We start from the raw sequence: 23031 nt of genomic DNA on the forward strand, positions 1-23031 counted from the left end.
TTCTATTTTTCCAGATTTGGGAACTTGGGGGCAGCATTCAACTCCTTCCTCTTTTTTTCTATAATCAGTTTGTTATCTTGCCCTTTGCACTATCTTTTTCATCTGCCCCTTCCTCTCTATTTCCATAGCGCTCTTTTGAAAAACACCCTATCCCCCTTCCCTTTTTTCTTACACCTAAAGTACAACAGTCTCCCCATCTTTGTTCTTTCTTGTAACTTCTAGACTCAAAATCATTCACTTCAGCACCACAGCTAGGCACTCAAAGCCTTTCATCAGCTGGTCCTCCTCTACCTTTCTAATCTTAGTTTCCATTATTTCCTTACACAAGCCCAATAAAATCAGTACTCATTGTACTCTGGACATAATTTTCTGCTTTTCTGTCTCTGTGCCTCTGCTCAAAATGTTTATCATCTCTAATACTCTTTCCTCAAACTTAGAAAATCCAATCTTTCTTCAAGCCTTTAATGGAGCAGAGTACATCTGACCTCCCCAATATCTACTCCATTTTACTGTTGTGTATATGCATACATGTGTCTGCTTTGTGTTCCTTGCTTTAGATAAAGGAGATGGAAACTTATCTATTTTTATAACCAAGAAAACAAAATAGAAACTTATCTACTTTTATAACCAATGCTGCAAGGCCTAACAAGTACTTCTGCTACAGGAGGCAGGTCAGGCCTTTTACTTTCAAAGGGCTATCGGCTGACTGTAAGGATCCATGAAACAGAGGAGTTCCATCCAGCTGAGGTTTAGAATATATGGACTAATGTGGAGTGTGAGTGCCTTTAGTCAGCAGCCCTTTATGTTGCTGCCTTCTTTGTTTTCTCCAGATTAGATGCAACCACCATTAATAAATGTAGAACAACTGCACCAAGTCCTTAGCCAGGAAATGGAAAAGTCTCACAGTAGTATTTTTTTCTTTATTTTTCTCCCTTGCTTCCACCTCCACAATTCTTCCTACTTCACTGCTGGCATTTTCTTCAGTCTGTGTTCCTTTAATAAAGTACAGTAATCAGTCATGACTAGAGGTACCCTCACTCTTTCCACTTTGAAACACCGAGAAAAATACACACACAGAAGAAAAAGCACAAAACGTAACTCCTTTTTTCAAACACATTGATATAAACTACAACACACTTTATTAGAATATGATCTTTTAGAGACTTTCATTTTTTTTTCTATAGTTTGCAAATAATGTGAATAAGGATTTAACAAATGCTCCAAAGAAAAGCACTCCAAAGCACTGTATACAGGACAACTTCAAAGCAGCTGAAGCTCTCTATGAAGATAAGCAGGTTAGGCTAAAAAAAAAAAAAGTAATAATAAGGCTCTACTCATCTAGTATTTTATAGTCTCAAAGGATTCTCATGTGCTTTGGGTCTTACAAAAACGCTCTGAGGTAGTGCTGCTGTTTTCCCTTCCAATTATTCTTTTAAAGGTAAGAAACTTGAGTCACATTTAGTGACTCTTTCAGTGTCAACTGGACTGGAACTGAGATTTACTGAGTAATAATTATACTTACATCACTAGTGATTTTCAAAGGGTACACTGCAGAAGAGTCCTGTGGCCACAGGGGACTGGATAGGGTAAGGGAGAGTGCAAACGAGAGCATGATAGTGAGGATGACTGGGGAGTGGGTATGGCCCTGGCCCTTCGTGACCCAAATTAGAGCTTTGCCTTTATTCATTTTATATATTGGGGCTCCACTGCATCACACCATGGTTCTACTGCTTTCAGGAGAGAAATACTTAACTATGTTAATTGAGAAAATGATTACTATGACCAGAGTTTGAAAAAAGAAATCAACTAGCATTAAATATTACATATTTAATGTTAATATTTACATAAAACAAAAAATTACCTCAAAATAAAAGATTTCATTAAACTGTGGATTGCTTGTTTTCTTCTTTACTTTTGTCTTCTTTTGGTCATTCCTGTTCCAATGTGGTAGAGTTTTACCTTGTAGAACTTAACAGTACACAATTATAAAACATGCTATTTCCAACCAGGGAGTCTGACCCCCATTTAAAAGTTAAAGTGACTCAGGGAAGATTCAGTTTTAAATATTACTTGGAAAAAATGTAGTGTCCTTACAAACTCAAATCAAAGAATATATAAGCTTTATGCATCTTACGGACATACTAGATTGCCAACCTTTTTGAGGAGTTTTAAAAACACATTCTATTCTGTAAGCAACTCAGAATAAATAGAAGGAAAACAATAAGATTTAGAGTACCTTCATCTATGTTGAAAAATACCCGAGGAACTTGAAAAACATTCTTAACTCAGCTTACTTCTTGGGCTTCAGGTATAATAGAGACTTTTTAAAAAACCTTTTAATTTTAATTTAATTATAGATTCAGAGGTTACAAAAAATGTACAGGGAAATCTTGTGTCTTTATCCAGCCTCCCCCAGTGTTAGCATCTTACACAACTACAGTACAATAGCAAAACCAACAATAACTTTTTAAAACATAAATTCATATGCCAAATTGTTTCTAACTGTATGTTACCAAACAAACTAAAGAATTTGTCAGGTACAGATTATTAAAAAAACAAAAAACAAAAAGTAGCTCTACTAGATTGAACATGTTTAACTTGCAAAAATAAATCTCTCTAGTAGCATTTAATGTCATAAGATTGAATATCTGCTAAACAGCATACCATTGTTTGAGCACCTAATAAATACCAGGCATGGTACTAGGTACTTTACATACACACATAAATACATTTTTCAAAGTGATTTAGTAGTGATTTTGTAAAAATTAAGAATAACTAGAGATTCTGGAGATGGGGAAAAGGGTGTGTATGTATGCATGTATGTGTGTATAGAGGGAATACTGTGCTTCTTGTTTCCTGATTCTAAACCTTCAAGTTGTAGACATATTTCAGATTTGTCTGTTCCTTAAAGAAACCATAATGAAGTCATATAACACACAATATGACAAAATGCTATAGGTTTTTTCACAAGTTATCATAAGTCATTTCAATCAATGATATGGTATACTTTGCCATGCTGTAGCACTTCAGCAGTTTTTCTACAGTTGGAATTCTCTCTGTAGAGGACAGATCTCATGAGTAGAAAAGGCAATCTGGAGCTGCCTTCCAGATAAAAATATAGAAACTGCCTTGTTAATCTGAACTGGCATTCATTAAAATGGGATTTTACATCATAAAATTCAGGACACTTAAAAGTAGGAATGCTGATGCATGAAAAGTCAAGTTATGTTTTAAAGTAATACACTGTAATAGTATAAAACTAAGGTTGTTCCCTATAGCCTAAGACTATGGCAGATTTGAAACAGTACCAATTTTTGTCTGTAAAAAGAAGCCTTTGTTATTGATAAGTGTATAACAGAACTCACTAAAAATTTTTCTTTCAAAGCATTTATTTCTTTTTGTAAATAGCTATCATTTGCTCATAGAACCTCACTTTTTAAAATTTTAAATCAAACTTTAAAACTTGAAATCCTAATAATAATTCAATAAACATTACCTAGAAGGGCCCACTAGAGAAACTGTTGCATAAGGGTCACAGCTTTGGCCATTTATAAGAGGCAACCCATGGCATGCCTTGATGCTAAAGTAGAAAAAAAGAGATTTAACATATTAGATTCTAGTTAAACAAGATAAAACATTATCTTTAAACACAAACTAATAAATTCAAAGGGTTAAGAATTGTTTTCCACGTGTCTGCAGTTGCATGGCTATACATTAGCTACCCCATACACATGTAGGTATGCATTTTAAAATTTACGCTATATTTTCAAAATTGAACTAAACAGGAATGTCACAATCATTACTCAAACTATCAAATACACACTGAGCATTCCAAATTCAAAAATCCAAACTCCTCCAAAATTCAAAACTTTCTGAGTACCAAATAATGCTCAAAGAAAATGCTCATGGAGCATTTCAAATTTGAGGTTTTGGGATTTGGGATGCTTAATGGGCAAGTATACATAATGCAAAATCAAATATTTCAAAATCCAGACCAACAAAAAAGAAGAAGAATAAGAACTTCAAAACATTTCTAGTCTCAAGCATTGGAGATAAGGGATGTGTAATAGTCAACACATTTCCTCTGCTAAATACCCAACAAGGTACATTTTGTGGTTTGATAAGACATCAAAACTGCTGCGGCCTCTAAAAAGGAAAAGAAAGCGGTGCAAACCCTAAATGAGAAGCTACAAACCAAGCCGGCTCTATGGCATCATATCCTCTGCTAAAGCATGAATGACAAACAAGGAAACGACTGTGGCTTCCATTTAAAAAAATCTGATTCATAAATATACGGCAAGCCTCAAACAATTCTGTACCTTTTATTCCAATTCCAGTAACAGCTTCTGCACCATTCTGTAGAAAATGTTTTAGACCGTAAAAACCAAGGTCATCTAATGTACTCCATGGCTCACAGTTGTTGGTATTTACAGAGAACACAGAATTTAACTTTAACAATTTGTTCCTCCAATTTTCTCACTAAATATTACTGAGTTTATGAGTTTAGCTTAATATTTAAGGGTCTGCATTGTCTAATGACTAAGAGAAACTCATGAGTGTTGCTGAAAAGTATTTTTTGTTGAAAGATGCAAGCTGTTGAGTAATATCCTTATTTCTCTCCACAACCCACAGGTCACATATGTGGGTGAAGTGCTATTGGTATACTGCCGAGTAAAGAGAGAAATGATAATATGACTAACTTCTACTAAGCTGGGCATGAAAAAATAAATTTAAAAAATTTTCAAACTAACCAAAGAAAATACAAGCCAAGATAATAATTCCGATTTTTAATATTGGGCTCAGATATAGTCAGATGTTCCCACTGTAATACTGTTTAAAAATTATACTTCTCAGGCTAAACCTCAAAATGTTATCTGATTTTTATAAAGGATTTGCAGTTTACTATGCACTTTCACAAAATGCACCTAATTCTCACAACTGCCTTTGAGAACAGTATTAATGTAATTTAAAAGAAGTAAGTAAGGATCAAGGAGGTTATGTGACAAAGTTACAATGTAAGGCTCAAAGAGCAGTACAACTTGTAAGAAGCTGGCCAAGACTCAACTTCTACCTTTTTATTCCGTCACTGAAGTCCAGTGCCCTCCTACATTTCCACTGTGCCCTCAAATAAAGTATTACTCTCCTTGTAATACCACATTTGTTTCACATAAACACCAATTATGAGAAACCTTAATTACAGAAATCCAATTTTCTATTTTATGAGGTATTAAAAAACAAAAAAAAATGCAGTACTGACTTATAAGTACACAAAAATTTATGAAAGGATTAGAATACCCACAAACCAAAACAAGGATGCCCAAGTGTCACCCTACAGAAATCATTAGCACTCTTAATTTTTAAGTATAAAACAGTTAAAAATTGGGTTTTCTGCCAAACTTAAGTAATATTAATAAATATCTTTTTTTATTCATCACTATATTTGGAAATATTATTTTTCTAATTACCTAGGATAGCACTGTTCTTCTAATCTGTAAGTCAAGTAATTTCATAAATCATGAATGGGCAGAAAACAAATGTTGAAAACAACCTCAATATATAAAATTTTATATTTTATTTATATGTGACATATAAAGCACTTACATTAATACAGTATCTAAAAATTACAAAGGTAAATAAATATTATAAATAGTTTATAATAAGACTGATCTGATGATTTTCCTTGGATTTTTTTTTAAACTGAAAGAAAATTTTAAACTAAAAGAAAATCTACATCCAGGTAAGATGGAGTAACAGGAACTAGATCTACTCTCCACCCAAAATGACTAAAAAATTGGACAAAATCTGCAGTGAAGGACAGGTGACCCTCCAAACTGCCCCAGCGTACAGCTAAATGTCTCTGAGAAGAAGAGACAAAGCTGTCAGCAGGGGAAGGTCAAAGTGACTAGAGTTCCCAGGGCAGAGTGCTGAAGGGAAGAAAGTTGCACAGAGAAAGAAAAACCTCCAGAGAGCTACAAGAATCCCCATCGAGTTTTCAGCTGAGTACTGATACGTGTGTGTGTGTATATGTGTATGTGTGTGTGCGTGTGTGTGTGTGTATATATATATATATGGAAATTATCTGAGGCTGGGGAAAGAACCATTTGAAAAGAATAGAGAAAATGGTTCCTAAAGCCCACACATGGCTAGCAAGAGGTACCATCAGCCACAGTAGAAATCCTGGTAATTCATGGGTATTGCCTTGATAGTAGAAAAATATAAGTCCTCCAGTAAAGGCTGTGCTTGTCTGTTTAACAAAGGTTAAAAGCAAACCATGAAAGGATCAAACTGTAAGTAACTTAACCAAGTCCTGAACAAAGCTCAAGTATATTCACAGAAATATAAAAATATCCAGCAACTTCACAATGTCTGGCATGCAACAAAAAATAACGAGGAATGCAAGGAACCAAGAAATTATGATCTATAATGAAAAGAAAAATCAATAGAAACAGAATCAGAAATGACCAAAAAGATAGAATTAGTAGACAAAGACATTTAAAAGTCCATATGTTCCATACAGACACAGAAGACAATAAAAATGGAAAAGTCTAGAAATGAAAAACACACTGAGTTTAAGCATCCATAGATGATTAAACATTTGCTAAGACTTTGGGAGAGAAGTTGGATAGACATGAGAATCAAATGAGAATCAATACCTCAGTTTAAAATGTTTTAAGTTTGTAATACGATACATTAAAATAGACATATTAATTTGAAACTCAGAAAACAGACCTGGGTTGAATGTACAAGGTATAGGCAATTAAAAAAAAACTGTTATTTTGAAATAATTTCAGGTATTTTTAAAAAGGCTGTTAAAATAGAGTTTCGGTATACTCATCAACCAATGTTAATGTTTGTATTACCATAGCAGAATTACTGAAATCTGTAGCCCTTACTCAAATTTCACCAATTTTTTTGATCTAGGATACAATATGGGATCCCGTACTGCATTCAGTTGTCATGTCTTCTTATTCCTTTCCATCCTGAGACATTTCATTAAGCTTTCCTTCTTTGTCCCATGATCTTGCCAGTACTGGCCAGTTATTTTGCAGCGTACTCCTTAATCTGAGTTTGTATGTAATATTTACTCATGATTAGGTTGAGGTTATGCATCTTACTGTCCTCCTCAATGCATCCTATCAGGAGGTACTGGATGTCTCATTACTGTTGATATTAACTTTGATCACTCAATTAAGTTGGTGTCTATCAGATACCTTGTGGGGAGATTCTTTGAGACTGTAAAAATGCTGTTTGTCATCATGCTTATGGCTCACTTACTTAGCATCCATAGATGATTTGTTGAATTGTGCTCTCACCCACTTATAGTGATTTTGCCAATGTTGATTTTCATTTCCATCATACCTCCTACATTCATTAATTAGAATTCTACTTTAGGAAAAAGCAGTCCTTTCTCCCTACCAAGTATTTCAGTTTTTGACTGTTTATTTGTATCAGTATTGGCATGTGAATATTTATTTTATTCTATAAGTTTTAACCCACTTTTATTATTTATTCTGAAACTCAAATTTTTCCAGATCTGGTCATTTGAAGTGTCTTTATGTTGGCTTCAATGTCCTTTTTACATATCCCCATTATTTTTGAGCACTTTCTTACTTGAGCCCACACGATACTTCAGACTCATATTTTTCCTGCCCAAATCCTAAAATAAGCTACTGCTAAAAAAGAGTCCAGGTTCTTTTACTAAAGTTGTACTAATGCTGCAGTCATTAGCCACGTGTGGTTATTTACATGTAATACAAAATTAAAACTTCAGCTCATTACATTAGCTGTATTTCAAGTTTTCAATATCCACACGTGGCTAGTGGCTACTGAACAGTGAAGATACAAAGCATTTTCCACATCACAGAAAGAGTGCTGACTGGAGAATTGCACGGGCGCGCGCGCACACACACACACACATTCATGCACACTCCTACCATTATTTCTCCCTAGAGAAGTCTGCCTTCAAAGGAGAGCTGAGAGATGGGAATGATAAAAAGCCTGGGGTATGGGTGGGCAGAGATGAGGACTGGGTGGGCAGAGATGAGGACTGGGGAGGCATGCCTTTTAGGATGAGAGATACTTGAATATATTTATGTGTGGTGAGAACCATCTAGGGGAGAAGTTAAGTTGACAAAATAAGAAAAAGAAGGCATAACTGAAGGAGCAAAGCTCTTATGTAGAGGAAATAAATAGAATCCAGAGCTCAGATAGAAGAATTCAATGTCAAGAAAAGGAGTATCTCCTCTTCTATAAGGACAAAATTATGGATGCAAATTAGGTTTGCAGATTTGGATTCAGGAAGACATAATCAATTTCCAGGCTATGGTGACAGTGCATCTTATAGCTGTATTAGAGAAGCACAGTAAGATCTGGGGCAGATATAAGTGCCCATGTGAGGCCTGTGATGATGAATTTAAAGTGAAATCAGCCTATGTGATTTTCTCCCACAATATTCACATGCAGACAGAACACAGAGGAAGAAGTCATGTTCAATCATGGTAGAGTTTTTCCTTTCCAGACAAATAAGAATGATGAGAACAACAAGGGAGTTTACGGAACCTGCAAAAAAAATGACTACAGTGATAGATCATGGAAAAAGATGTAGAAAGAAGTGAAAACAGAAACACAGTGAAGATCAATGGATGGGGGTCTCACTATCATTAAAAAAAATGTTGCAGTGGGGACTTTCTAGGTCTGGAAGACAACAGTAACTACTGGTATATGAATCTTTCCATACATTACTCCCCCAAAGCTAAAGTCCAGTAAGAAGCATAAAGAAAGCCATATGTGAAACCTGCCTTTAGCATTACTAAAAAAACAATGTCATGAACTTCAGAATATCTGTAAGGATAAGAAATAAACAATAAACCCCATAAAGTTACCACTGGTACTTTGCTGCTACAAGACAGTGAGTATAGACAGCAAAGGCTTGAGAAACTCTTTAAAAGAAGAAATGGGAAAACCTAGAAGAAATGGATAAATTCCTAGACACACATAACCTATCAAGATTAAACCACGAAAAAATTAAAAACCTGAAAAGACCAATAACAAGTAATGAGATTGAAGCCACAATAAGAAGTTTTCCAGCAAAGAAAAGCCGATGGCTTCAATGCTGAATTCTACCAAACATTTCAAGAAGAACTAATACCAATCTACTCAGCTAGTCTGAAAAGAAAAAATTAAAAACCTGAAAAGACCAATAACAAGTAATGAGATTGAAGCCACAATAAGAAGTTTTCCAGCAAAGAAAAGCCGATGGCTTCAATGCTGAATTCTACCAAACATTTCAAGAAGAACTAATACCAATCTACTCAGCTAGTCTGAAAAGAAAAAATTAAAAACCTGAAAAGACCAATAACAAGTAATGAGATTGAAGCCACAATAAGTTTTCCAGCAAAGAAAAGCCGATGGCTTCAATGCTGAATTCTACCAAACATTTCAAGAAGAACTAATACCAATCTACTCAGCTAGTCTGAAAAGAAAAAATTAAAAACCTGAAAAGACCAATAACAAGTAATGAGATTGAAGCCAAAATAAGAAGTTTTCCAGCAAAGAAAAGCCGATGGCTTCAATGCTGAATTCTACCAAACATTTCAAGAAGAACTAATACCAATCTACTCAGCTAGTCTGAAAAGTAGAGGAGGAAGGAATACTTCCAAATTCATCCTATGAGGTCAGTATTGCCCTGATACCAAATCAGAGGAAGACACACCAAAAAAAGAAAACTACGATGCCAATATCCCTGATGAACACTGATATAAAAATCCTCAAAATATTAGCAAATCCAATTCAACAACACATTAAGAAGATCATTCATCATGACCAAGTGGGATTTGTCTCAGGGATGCAAGGATGGTTCAACATATGCAAATTAATCAATGGGACACATCATATCAAGAGAATGAAGAACAAAAACCATTTGATCGTCTCAACTGATGCTAAAAAATGACAAAATTCAACAGTCCTCCATAAAAAAAAGAAAAACTCAAAACATAGGTACAGAAAGATCATACCTCAACATAATAAAAGCCACAAACTACAGATCCAGAGCTAGTATCATACTGAATGGCAAAATACTGAAAGTCTTTTCTCTAAGATCTGGAACATGACAAAGGTGCCCACTTTCACCATTGTTATTCAAGTCCTAGTTAGAGTAATCAGACAAGAGATAGAAATAAGGGCAACCAAACTGGAGAGAAAAAGTAAAATTATCCTTATTTGCAGATGATATAATCTTATATTTGGAAAAAACTAAAGAATCCACTAAAAAACTATTAGAACTGATAAATTTAGTAAGGTTACAGGATACAAAATTAACACAACAAAAATCAGTAGGATTTCTATATGCCAACAGTGAACAATTTGAAAAAGAAATCAAGAAAGTAATACTGCTTATGCAATTGTTACAAATAAAACAAAACAGCTAAGAATTAACCAAAGAAGTGAAAGTTATTGACAATGAAAACTGTAAAACACTGATGCAGGAAATTGAAGAGGACACCCAAAAATGGAAAGATATATTCCAAGTTCATGGACCAGAAGCAGCATTGTTATTAAAATGTCCACACTACCTAAAGCAATCTACAGATTCAATGTAATCCCTATAAAAATACCAATGACATTCTTCACAGAAATAGAAAAAAAAAATCCCCAAATTCATATGAAACCACAAAAGACTCAGAATAACCAAAGCTATCCTGAGCGAAAATAACAAAACTGGAGGAATCACATTATCCAATTTCAAATTATACTACAGAGCTACAGTAACCAAAACAATGTTTTGTACCAGCATAAAAAAAGACACGTAGACCATTGGAACATTATAGACAACCTAGAAACAAATCCATACATCTACAGTGAACTCATTTTTAATAAAAGTGCCAAGAACATACATTAGGAAAAGAACAGTTTCTTCAATAAATGGTGCTGGGAAAAACAGATATCCATATGCAGAAGAATAAAACTAGATTCATATCTCTTACCATAAATCAAATAAAAATGGATTAAACACTTAAATCTAAGACTGCAAACTATTAAATTACTACAAGAAAACATTGAGAAACTCTCCAGGACGTTGGACTACACAAAGATTTCTTGCATAATGGTTGCCACAAGCACAGGCAACCAAAGCAAAAACAGACAAATGAGATCACACCAAGTCAAAGGAAACAGTCAACAAAGTAAAGAAACAACCCACAGAATGGGAGAAAATATTTGCTAACGATCCACCTGACAAGGGATTAATAATCAGAATATGTTAAAGAGCTCAAAAAACTCCACAGGAAAAAAATCTAGTAATCTGGTTTAAAAAATTAGCAAAAGATCTAAATAGATATTTCTTAAAAGAAGACATACAAATGGCAAACAAGTTTATGAAAAGGTGCTCAACATCATTGATCATCAGAGAAGTGTAAATCAAAACTACAATAAAATTATGATTTTTCTCCAGTTAAAATAGCTTTTATCCAAAAGACATGCATAACAAATATTGGTGAGAATATGGAGAAAAAGGAATTCTGTACACTGTTGGTGGGAATGTAAATTAATAAAACCACTATGGACAACAGTTGAGAGGTTCCTCAAAAAACTAAAAATAGAGCTACCATATGATCCAACAATCCCACTGCTAGATATATACTCAAAAGAAAGGGAATCCGTACACTGAAGAGATATCTACACTCTCATGTTTACTGCAGCACTATTCACAATAGTCAAGATTTGGAAGCAATCTAAGTGTCCATCAACAGACAAATTGATAAAGAAAATGTAGTATACATACACAATGGAGTACTTTTCAGTCATAAAAAAGAATCCTATCATTTGCAATAATATGGATGTAACTGGAGACCATCACGTCAAGTGAAATAAGCCAGGCACAGAAAAACAAACTTTGTATGGTCTCACTTGTGGGAGTTAAAAATTCAAACAACTGAACTCATGATACAAGAGAGTAGAACATTGTTTTCCAGAGGCTGAGATGGGTAGTGGGGGTACAAAAATATAATTAGATAGAATGGATTAGATCTCATATTTGACAAGCATAAGAAGGTGACTACAGTCAACAATACTTTATTACACATTTAAACATAACAAAAAGAAGGCTGGGCATGGTGGCTCATGCCTGTAATCCCAGAACTTGGGAAGGACGAGGTGGGTGGATCACCTGAAGTCAGGAGTTCAAGACCAGACTGGCCAACCTGTGAATACTGTCTCTACTAAAAATACAAAAATCAGCTGGGCGTGATGGCAGGCACCTGTAATCCCAGCTACCCGGGAGGCTGAGGCAGGAGAATCACTTGAATCTGGGAGGCGGAGGTTGCAGTGAGCCGAGATTGTGCCAATGCACTCCAGCCTGGGTGACAGAGCCAGACTCTGTCTCAAAAAATAGAATAAAATAAAATAAAAAGTAATTAAAAGAGTATAACTGTCTCAAAAAATAGAATAAGATAAAATAAAAAGTAACTAAAAGAGTATAAATTGTTAACACAGAGAAAGGATAAATACTTGAGGTGATTCAATGTTTATCCTGATGTAATTATTATACACTGTTTGCCTGTATTATCGTGTAAATAGATACATCTTCTACGTACCCACAAAAATTAACACAAGAGAAAGAAGAATATATAGCCCAGCATGTATTCACATAAAGACCTGTTTATGAACATTTACAGTTACTTTCTTTATAACGCCCCAAACTGAAAACAATTCCAGTATCTATCAACGAATAAATGGATGAACAAATTCTATACTATAAAATACTACACATAAATGAAAAGATTGGTTTCCAGTTTTAGGACAAGATGAAATAGATGCATGCCTCCTTACTCCTTTGAGTAAATAACAGCTAAAAACCCTGGACGTTATACAGAAAATAAACACAGGAAAATCCGAAGGTGAATAGAGGGCAGCGAACCAATTCAAGACCTAGGGATCCAAGAAAAAACATGGCAGGGAATTGCCTGGGCTTTCTTTTGTACTTTACATATTGCAGACTGGATGTTAGTAAAGTCAACAACCTTGAATCACCAGTGAGCACAGACCAAGAATGCCCTAAGAAAAGCCACTTCTATTTAACAAAAGGACTGGAAAATAAGCAGCCCAGCAAAATAGAAACCTTTTTTCAACAGTATCCACCTACTCCAAAAAAACATCATGAATAAATTCATGGCTTCAGCCCCACCCCCATCAAAAAAGGCCAAGGAGAGGCTGGGGAGGCTGAGTTTCTACCACCCTTCGACCCCCAGCAACAACAAGGCAGTCCTACTGCCAAGAATTTTACCACTTTCCAGGGGTAACCACGATTCAGTGTAGGCCACTTAGGAGGCAGTAATGAGGCGCCCCTCCCCATCCCGGCTACAGTGGTCTCAGTAGATCAGCTGGGACACTAAACTCCCAATCAGCAATGATTGAAAAGGAACCCTTTTCACTGTTCTCCCTGGAGTGTGTCAACAGAGGCTGAGTCAGGGACGTAAACTTCTACCCATACCTGACAACAAATGAACATGCATTCCCCTTCTTCCACCAGCACAAGTAAGAGGAGGGTGGTTGCAACAGAAGATTTAAATAAGATCCAGAGTCTCATAACAAAATACCCAAAATGTCCAGGATATAATTAAAAAATCACTTATAATACCAAGAACCAGAAAAACCCCAATCTAAATGAGAAAAGATAATCAACAGATGTTATATAGTTTGAATATATGTCTCTGTACCAATCTCATGTCAAACTGTAATCCTCAATGTTAGAGGGAGGACCTGGTGGGAGGTAATTTATCACAGGAGTGGGTTTCTCATGAATGGTTTAGCACCATTCAGTAGCCTGTACTGTCCTCCTGACAGTGAGCAAGTTTTCCTGAGATCTGGTTGTTTAAAAGGGTGTAGCACTTTCCCACTTTCTCTCCTGTTCCTGCTCCTGCCATGTAGGGCGCCTGTTCCCCCTTTGCCTTTGCTATGATTGGAAGCTTCCTGAGGCCTCCCCAGAAGCAGATGCTGCCATGCTTCCTGTACAGCCTGCAGAACCGAAAGCAAATTAAACCTCTTTTCTTTACAAGCTCCCTATTCTCAGGTATTTCTTTACAGCAATGTAAGAATGGACTAATATAAGACATGAACACCGTGTTGACATAATCGTTTGATTATGTGACATGGATCTGAAAGTAGCCATCACAAAAATAATTCATTAAGCAATTTTTTTTTTTAACTTTTAAGTTCAGGGGTACATGTGCAGGTCTGTTATACAGATAAACTTGTGTCACAAGGGTTTCTTGTACAGATTATTTCATCACTAGGGTATTAAGCCTAGTACCCATTAGTTATTTTTCCTGATCCTCTCCCTCCTCCTACCCTCCACCCTCCGGTAGGTCCTAGTGTCTATTGCTACTTCTTCAAGTTCACTGATTCGTTCCTCTGCCCTCTTCATTCTTCTGTTTAGCCTATCTGTTGAGTTTGTTTGTTTTTCTATTTTTTAATTCTAAAATTTATATTTGATTCTTCTTTATAACTTTTTTCCTTTGGTGAGACTTTATTTTGCCAAGACTTTCTTGTTTGTTGTTTTGTTTCTAACAAACTTGTAACTGCTCATTGCATTATTCAAAATAGCAAAGACATGGAATCAACTTAAATGACCATCAAGGGCAGACTGGGTAAGAAAATGTAGTGTGTATATATATATATATATATACATGCCATGGAATACTATGCAGCCATACAAAATAATGAGATCATATCCTTTACAGGAACATAGGTAGAGCTGGAGGCCATTATCCTTAGCAGACTATTGCAGGAACAGAAAATCAAACCAAATACTGCATGTGCTCACTTATACTGGGAGCTAAATGATGAGAACACATGGACTTGTAGAGGGGAAAAAATCAGTGAACTTGAAGAGTAACAATAGAAATCACCCAATCTGAACAGAGGGAAAATAGACTGTGAGGAAAAGCAAAGGACAGAGCCTCAGGGGGACCTGTGAGACTGTTTTAAAAAAAAAAAAGACCTAACATTTGTGCCACTGGAGTTCCAAAAGGAGAAGAGAAAGATAGCAGAAGTGATAAAAGGAATTAATAGAAAAAATAATGGCTGAAAAACTCCCCAAATCTGGCAAAATATATAAATATACATAGTCAAGAAGCTGAGCAAACCCCAAACTGGATAAACCAAAAGAAATCTATTCCAGGATACATCATAATCCAACTAAAACACATAGTAATCTAAAGACAGGCTGGGCACAGTGGCTCATACCTATAATCCCAGGACTTTGGGAGGCCAAGGCAGGAGGATCAATTCAGGCCAGGAGTTCAAGAACAGACTGGCCAATATGGCGAAACCTTGTCTCTACTAAAAATATAAAAAATATCCAGACGCCGTGGCGCATGCCTGTAATTCCAGCTACTTAGGAGGCTGATGCATGATAATCACTTGAACCCAGGAGGCGGAGGTTGTAGTAATCTGAGATCATACCACTGCACACCAGCCCCTCAGCGACAGAGCTAGATTTCCATCTCAAAAAAAAAAAAAAGAAAGAAAAGAAATCTAAAGGCAAAGGAACAACCTTAAAAGCAGCCACTCAGAAAGCATGAAGGACACAAAGAAGTGGTACATTTTTGAAGTGTGGAAAGAAAATAACCGTCCACTCAGAATTCTGTATCTAGTATAATTATCTTTTATGAATGAAGAGGAAATCAAGACCTTCTGTGATGCAGAAAAACCAAGAGAAATGTATCACCAAGAGACTTTCTCTAAAAGAATGCTAAGAGAAAACCCTCTAAACCTGATCACAGAAGGAATCTTGAAACATCAGAAAGGGGAAAAAATAACATGGAAAGGGCAAAAGTGTGGGTAAAGACAACAGACTTACACTTTCCTTCTCCTCTTAACTCTTTTCAATTGTGTTAGATGGTTGAAGCAAAAATTATAACAATGTTTGATGTGGTTCTAAATATATGTAGATGAAATATTTAAGATAAAATATATTACAAATGGGAAGGGTAAAGGGATTTAAAGTAAAGTAAAAGTATATACACTTTATTCTGTTAAAACATTGACGTTAGTACATTATGATAGGTCTGCATGTATAATGTAATACCTAGAGCAACCACTAAAAAAACTATACAAGGAGACAGACCACAGATTTTTAAAAAACACAATTTAAATAAATCAAAATGGAATTCTAAAAAGTGTTCAAGTAACCCAAAGGAAAAAGAAAATGGAAAACAGGAAACAAACAAAAGACAGATTTAAGCCTACTATATCAATAATTATATTAAAAATAAATGGAAAAAACTCACCAAAGAAAAGACAGAGATTGGCAAAAATAATTTTTTTTAAAAAGTGATTCAACTATATTCTGTCTGTCTACAAAAAATTACAGTCATTCAGATAGACCTAAGTGAAAAAAAAAAAAGCCAGTCTCAAAAGGTCACAGAGTAAGATTCCATTCATATAACATTCTTGAAATGACAACATTATAAAGACAGATTAGAGGTTGCCAAGGGTAAGAAGAGAGGAGTGGTTATGACTATAAAGCTATAGTACGAAGGATATCTTTATGGTGACAGAAGAGTTTCGTATCTTTGTGGCTGTAGTTACACAAATCTACACACATGATAAAATGATATATAACTATATACATACATTCTGCCAATGGAAATTTCCTGGTTTTGATATTATGCTATAGTCACACAAGATGTACCCACTGAGGGAAAAAGAGTGAAGGGTACACAGGACCTCTCTGTACTAGCCTTACAACTTTCTGTAAATCTGTAATTTTTTCCAAATTTAAAAGTTGGGGGAAAAAAATCAAACTGCCAGAGTTCAAATTCAGGCTCCACGACTTCCTGCGTGAACTTAGGCTTATTTATCCAGTCTGGTATCAGTTTTTTCATCTGCAAAATGAGGATAACAGTATCTACCAAATTACGACAAGAAACAAAATAATACACCAAAAAGGAAATTATATACATACAATGTGGATGAATCTCAAAAGCATTATGTTAAGTGAAAGACAGGAGACACAAAAAAGACATATCATTTACTTTTGTTCAAATAACACTTTGGAAAAGGCAAAAACCATAGGGAAAGAAATCAGATCACGGTTACCTGGAGCTGGGTGTAGGGAGAGGGAACTGAACTACATCTCTGAGTAATGCCTTTTTGTAATCATGCAAATATCCTATTCAAAAACAAAATTAAGCCTACAAGGATAGGGGGAAAAAACTTAAATTTGGGGGAAAGGGCACCAAAAAAACCGTGACAGTGAATGCAAACAAACCAAACCAACCCAACTAACTGTATTTCAAATGACTATTATAATTAAACTGAAGCAGGGGAGGGAGTAGTGGAAGACCCTAATCCAGACACTTTCACCGTATGCTCTCAGGTGGTCTACAGTTAGTCTGTGGGGAAAAAGTTGTTAAAGAGATCTTGAACTGTTTTTAGGAGGTAAACCCAAATTGAGAAACATTAAAAAAAATAACTGGCTTATATTCTTTTAAAATGTTAACACAATCAAAGAAAAGTGAAAAATTATTCTATGGTAAAGGAGATTAAAGAGACATGTCAACTAAACATAAAACAATCTTGGAGCAAATCCTTTCTTAGAGGAAAAAAAACGACTTAACAGACATCACTGGGACAGTTAACAAAAGTGGAATGTAGTAAGTGCAGATTAAAATATTAGAAGACAACTAGAGATTTTTAAAAAGTATTGTAACAATCTTAAACTTTCTGAATTTGCTAACTACTGGAGTTATTTAAGACAATATCATTATTCTTAGAAAATACATACTGATAATATTAAGAGATAAAGAGTCATACGTATGCAATCTTCTTTCAAAGAGGTCAGAAAAAATTAACAAAATATTATATATAGTAGTAAATAGAATACTTCAAAGGGGCTGGGGCTCACAACTGACTAAAACAAGTTACAGTCTGGAGCAGCAACAAGAGAGTAATAGCTATTCTACTCCCTGGCCTTAAGATATGTGGACATGACAGAAAAACAAAGCCTCTGACTGAGAAGGTTGTGACAGAACTGCAGTACCTCATAGGATATTCAGAGGTCAACTAATGCAAAAACAGAGAAAACACCCATAAGAAGTGAAGGATATCTGGCAGTCTGTTGATAACATAGAGTAAGGGCTTGGAGGGGAGGAAAAGAGTAGGGAATTGGGCTAGAACAGATTTCCAGAACAGTCAGGAGATTAGAGTCTGGGTGGTAAAAAAAATGACTTGAGGGTAGAAGAGGTAAAAAGGAATTCAAAGTAGGTGGAAATCAAGAGTGGTATTCTCTGGGTGGGTATTCTAGCTTCAAAGTCTCTAAAGCTCTGCTCTGTGGTATGACAATTTCTAGCGGACTTTCTCAGGGAAGCCTTTTCAACTCTCCACTGCCAGAGAGTTAGACACTCTTATCCTTAATGCCCATAAATATCATTTAACCCATATTCAATAAATATTAGTTGAATATATTAATGCTCACCATAACCTGAGACTAAATATGAGAAAATTAAATTGAAAATCAACTTCACAAAAGAAATGACATAGCAGAATTTCATTTCTGAAAAAAGTGCCTGAAGTTAAAATAAGGAGTTGATTTAAGATCAAAAGACTACAAAATGGAGAATTATTTCTAGTTGATTCTGGTAAAAGAAATATGCTTACTGTACAACAAGCTGCTGGCATACAGTTCCATTCTCCGTTATCAGTTCATTCAGTTTTAATTCAAGGTGAACTTTACCCTATAATGACAAAAAAAATTACAAACTGAGTAGTCTATTTGACAAAATATTAAAGGTATATGCCCTTTAAAATAGTCATAATAATGAATTATCCACTGACCACTAGCACATGGCTTTGCCTACACTGTTTGTTAAATGACTAATAACCAAAATCATAGATCAAAGTTCTGAAAGATACGAAACAAATGCTTATGTCAAACATGGTATTCAAATTTAAGAATTTTATGCCCAATTCAAAAAGTATTTATGTGTCTAATTATCATAGACTAAAAAGAAAGATAATACTTAAATTTAAGGAAGTTCTGAGATAAAACCAAATTATAAAATGTAGGATGCTTTTTCCAGGAAAGATGAACCAGCATTAAGGACAGAAGCAGTATCATTAAAAGACAGAGAAATCATACAATTCTAAAATAACTAAAAACTAAGTTATATACAATAAAACTCAGTTTGTCTCTACTTACTTTGATCAAACAATAAAGATTTATGGAATGTCTACTATGTTTCAGAAGGCACTGTGGGAGTGGGTGGAATCCACAGATGTCAAAAATGTAAGTCACTGCTTACAAGCAGCATAAAATCTAGTTGGGAAGACAATACACAAAAGATAATGTATGGCCAAAAGTCTTGATGGAAAGATGAGACACTAAAAATAAAAGAGTACTTTCTTAAAGAGACATTAATAGATGAATTTAAAAAAATTAAGTAGTATAAGCTTAAAAGAATTCAAACTATCAACTTCTCAAGAAACAAAGGTTTAGGAACAATATAATCCAGAGCTTGATATTTCTACATTGCCACTGGTGATGAGCAATTCTGCACTAATCATGAGCAATTCTAAATTAGTTAAGAATCAGTACTGGATTGCCTCTAGCTGACAAGACAAATTCCCACAATGCCATGTGGAGATTTCGGGGAGTAATGTCTAGGGACTGATGATGTAAGTGATTTCATTAGAGGTAGGAAAGTTCTTCTTTAGAACAATCCCTTTCAGACATTCTTTCACAGAAACCTAACCTGGAACACCCTCACTATTTTAAGGGGACTTGTACAAGAAAGAATCTGAGGACCACCAGCTACAAAGCTTAGGGTGAGATAAACAGTAAGTGATGAGCAATACATACTGATGGATCTTAAAACAAAAGTCTGCCTAAGAAAGCTCAAGTCTAAAGCAGCAAACACATCTGTGGTAGCAAAATTAATAGCAATTATGTGGAGCTGGCACTAAATTAAGGAAATCTTCCATTAAAAATGTAGGCACAAATAAATATTTATAAAATCATATATAATTTATAAACTAGATTTTTCATTATTCCTGCATTTAATATTTATAATCTCTACTATTCAACAGTGATCTTGAAGGTCCATGTTCTGTAATTTGTACTATTACTCAACTAGAATTTTGAAATCATATTTTCTGTTGTGTGCTATGTATGTATCACTTGGCTAGCAAGGGAGGCAAGCCAACTACAAAAATTTGCATCTCAAAGCAGTTTTACTATTTTAATATGTATACATTTTATGACAGAAATCTTATGCTAACACAACTCTCTCCCAGGAAATGTCTAGGATCTATTCTAGTTTTAAGATAATAAAAACTATTAAAATAGAGTAGAAAAATAATCATTTTGTTTACAACTAAAATCACAGTACTATATCAAGTCAAAAAGGATTTTAATGAGCTTCTACCAGGAATCATTATTACTGAGTCAGAGCCTACCTAATATGTTCATTACTCCCACTGACCAGTAAATAAAACATTCCTTAGGTATTAATCAACAATAACATAATTATATATTAACCTGGTCAAGAAAAGTGTGAGGACAGAACAGGGAGACACAAAATACATACTGCCACGGTGGAATACTAGATCAAAAGGCATTATGAGTTAAATTAAGGAAATTATAATTTCTAAACTGTAAAACACTAACTCATTATACACTTTAACATGGAAATGTGTATATGATAATTAGCGAAAGAAATAAGTCACAAAATTGGGTGCATACTATAATGTTAATATGTATAAAATTACAAGACCATCTACTGAAATGTTGATAGAATTTACCTCTGGTTGGTGAAATTTCAAATTTTCTTTGCTTTTTTGCTCTAGATTTTAAGAGTTTATATTATCAACTTAATTTTCAAATTTTTACTACTACTTTGTTGCTCTTAGTAAAGAAAAATGAACAAAGTTTTTATTTAAAACTGCTTTTCAGGTTTAGAAACTCAAATCTGTGAACATTTTGAAACATTATTTAGTCTCTTTTTGCACAAAAGTTCAATTTTACTCATATCTGTAATCATTTTAGAGATTTGGATTATAGCAAAACAAATTTGTGTGTGTGTGTGTTTTGTTTTTTGATGGAGCAGTTATGAGCCCAGTAAACTGACATTTTCTAGCCTCCCTTGAGACCACAGATAGCCATATGACATAGTTCCGTCCAACAAAATAGAAATAGAAGTTGCTGGTAGGGAATCATATATCTTCTCTGGGGGAAAAATATCATTCAGAGCCTCAAATTATCTCCAATATATTTTATATTTCAATCTCCAGCATTCCATCAAAAATTACAGAATATGCCAGAAGATCAAAAACCAAGAGGAAAAAAAATGAGAAAAGCAGTGGATTTATAAGAGATGCAGATATTGGAACTGATAGAATTTAAAATACCTTTTTTTTTTTTTTTGAGACTGTCACTCATGCCACAGTACAGTGGTGTGATTTCATCTCACTGCAACCTCTGCCTCCTGGGTTCAAGCAATTCACCAGCCTCAGCCTCCCGAGTACCTGGGAATACAGGCGTGTGCCACCACACCCGGCTAAGTTTTGTATTTTTAGTAGAGACGGGGTTTCATCATGTTGGCCAGGCTCAAGTAATCTTCCCGCCTCAGCCTCCCAAAGTGCTGGGATTACAGGTGTGAACCTTTATCTGGCCTAAAATAGCTATTATTTTTTTTAAGATGGAAAACAATATGAAAAACCCAGCAGCTACCTAGAAACTCAATGAAATAAAAAAGTTAAAACTAAGTAATAAACCAAAATGAAGATGTATTTAGTAGTAGAGCAGCCACAGCTGAAAAGAGGATTGGTGAAATGAAAGGTCAGTAGAAAATATCCACAATGAAGCACAGAGAGGGAAAAAGCTTAGAAGACATATGAGACGCAGTGAAATGCCCTATTATCCATGTAACTGGAATCACAGCAGAGAAAAGAAAAAAAGGACAGGGCAGATTAAAAAGGAGATGAGATAATTGCCTGATATTTTCCTGATAGAAGACAAGCCACAGATTCAAGAACTCCTAGGCACAAATAAGAAAAATAAATATAAAGAAAACTATACCTAGGCACAGGATAGTAAAACTGCTGAAAACAGAAGATACAAAGAAAATCCTAAAAGCAGCTACAGAAAATAGAGACAGTACCTACAAAGGAGTAACATTAAGAATCTAACAAGGAGGTTGGAAGGGGTGGCTCATGCCTGTAATCCTATCACTTTGGGAAGCCAAGGTGGGAGGATTACCTGAGGTCAGGAGTCCAGTCTGACCAATATGGAAAATCCCCATCTCTACTAAAGATACAAAATTAGCCGGGCATGGTGGTGCATGCCTGTTAATCCCAGCTACTTGGGAAGCTGAGGCAGGAGAATCACTTGAAACCAGGAGGCGGAGGTTGCACTCCAGCCTGGGCAACAAGAGCGAAACTCTGTCTCAAAAAACAAAAAAAAAAATCCAACAAGAAACTATGTTTGATAATAAACACGTAACGTGATTCGGTCTACAACTGCATTCTTATTATTCAATCTCTTTAAGGAAGCTCAAAGACAGTATACTTTTCATGTATATCAGAAAATGTTGGAAGATCAGATACCTTGTACTGTATTATGTACTTTTAACAAAAAATAAACCAAATTCTTGGAAGGAATTGCTATATATGACTTTCAAAGCATTAATTATGCTAGGCTGATATATCCAATTATAACATGAGATTATCTTGTATTAAGGAGCATTCTGAAGAACTTACGTTATTCTGATACTGATATGGCTAGGCTGTGTCCCCACCAAGTGTCAACTTGAATTGTATCTCCCAGAATTCCCATGTGTTGTGGAAGGAACCCAGAGGGAGGTAACTGAATCATGGGGGCCAGTCTTTCCTGTGCTAGTCTCGTTAATAAAGTCTCACAAGATCTGATGGGTTTATCAGAGGTTTCCGCTTTTGCTTCTCTGTCATTTTCTCTTGCCGTCACCATGTAAGAAGTGCCTTTCACCTCCTGCCATGATTCTGAGGCCTCTGCAGCCA

The 23031-nt window shown here is 35.1% G+C and overlaps 1 protein-coding gene across 4 annotated transcripts in view; it reads right to left on the reverse strand.

The window, feature by feature from the left end:
* The window catches only part of RASA2 (RAS p21 protein activator 2), a 127654-nt gene that overhangs the window by 55884 nt on the left and 48739 nt on the right, over positions 1 to 23031 (reverse strand). For all 4 annotated transcript variants that reach the window (XM_035277718.3, XM_035277717.3, XM_078354094.1 and 1 more), the window contains exons 5-7: positions 18658 to 18734; positions 3497 to 3580; positions 1862 to 1934 (exon numbers count right to left, since the gene is read on the reverse strand). In XM_035277718.3, the coding sequence (XP_035133609.1) occupies positions 1862 to 1934; positions 3497 to 3580; positions 18658 to 18734 (234 nt within the window). The remainder of the gene's footprint in view (positions 1 to 1861; positions 1935 to 3496; positions 3581 to 18657; positions 18735 to 23031) is intronic.

Source organism: Callithrix jacchus, chromosome 17 (assembly GCF_049354715.1).
Source record: "Callithrix jacchus isolate 240 chromosome 17, calJac240_pri, whole genome shotgun sequence".
In the NCBI taxonomy this organism is placed as follows: domain Eukaryota; kingdom Metazoa; phylum Chordata; class Mammalia; order Primates; family Cebidae; genus Callithrix; species Callithrix jacchus.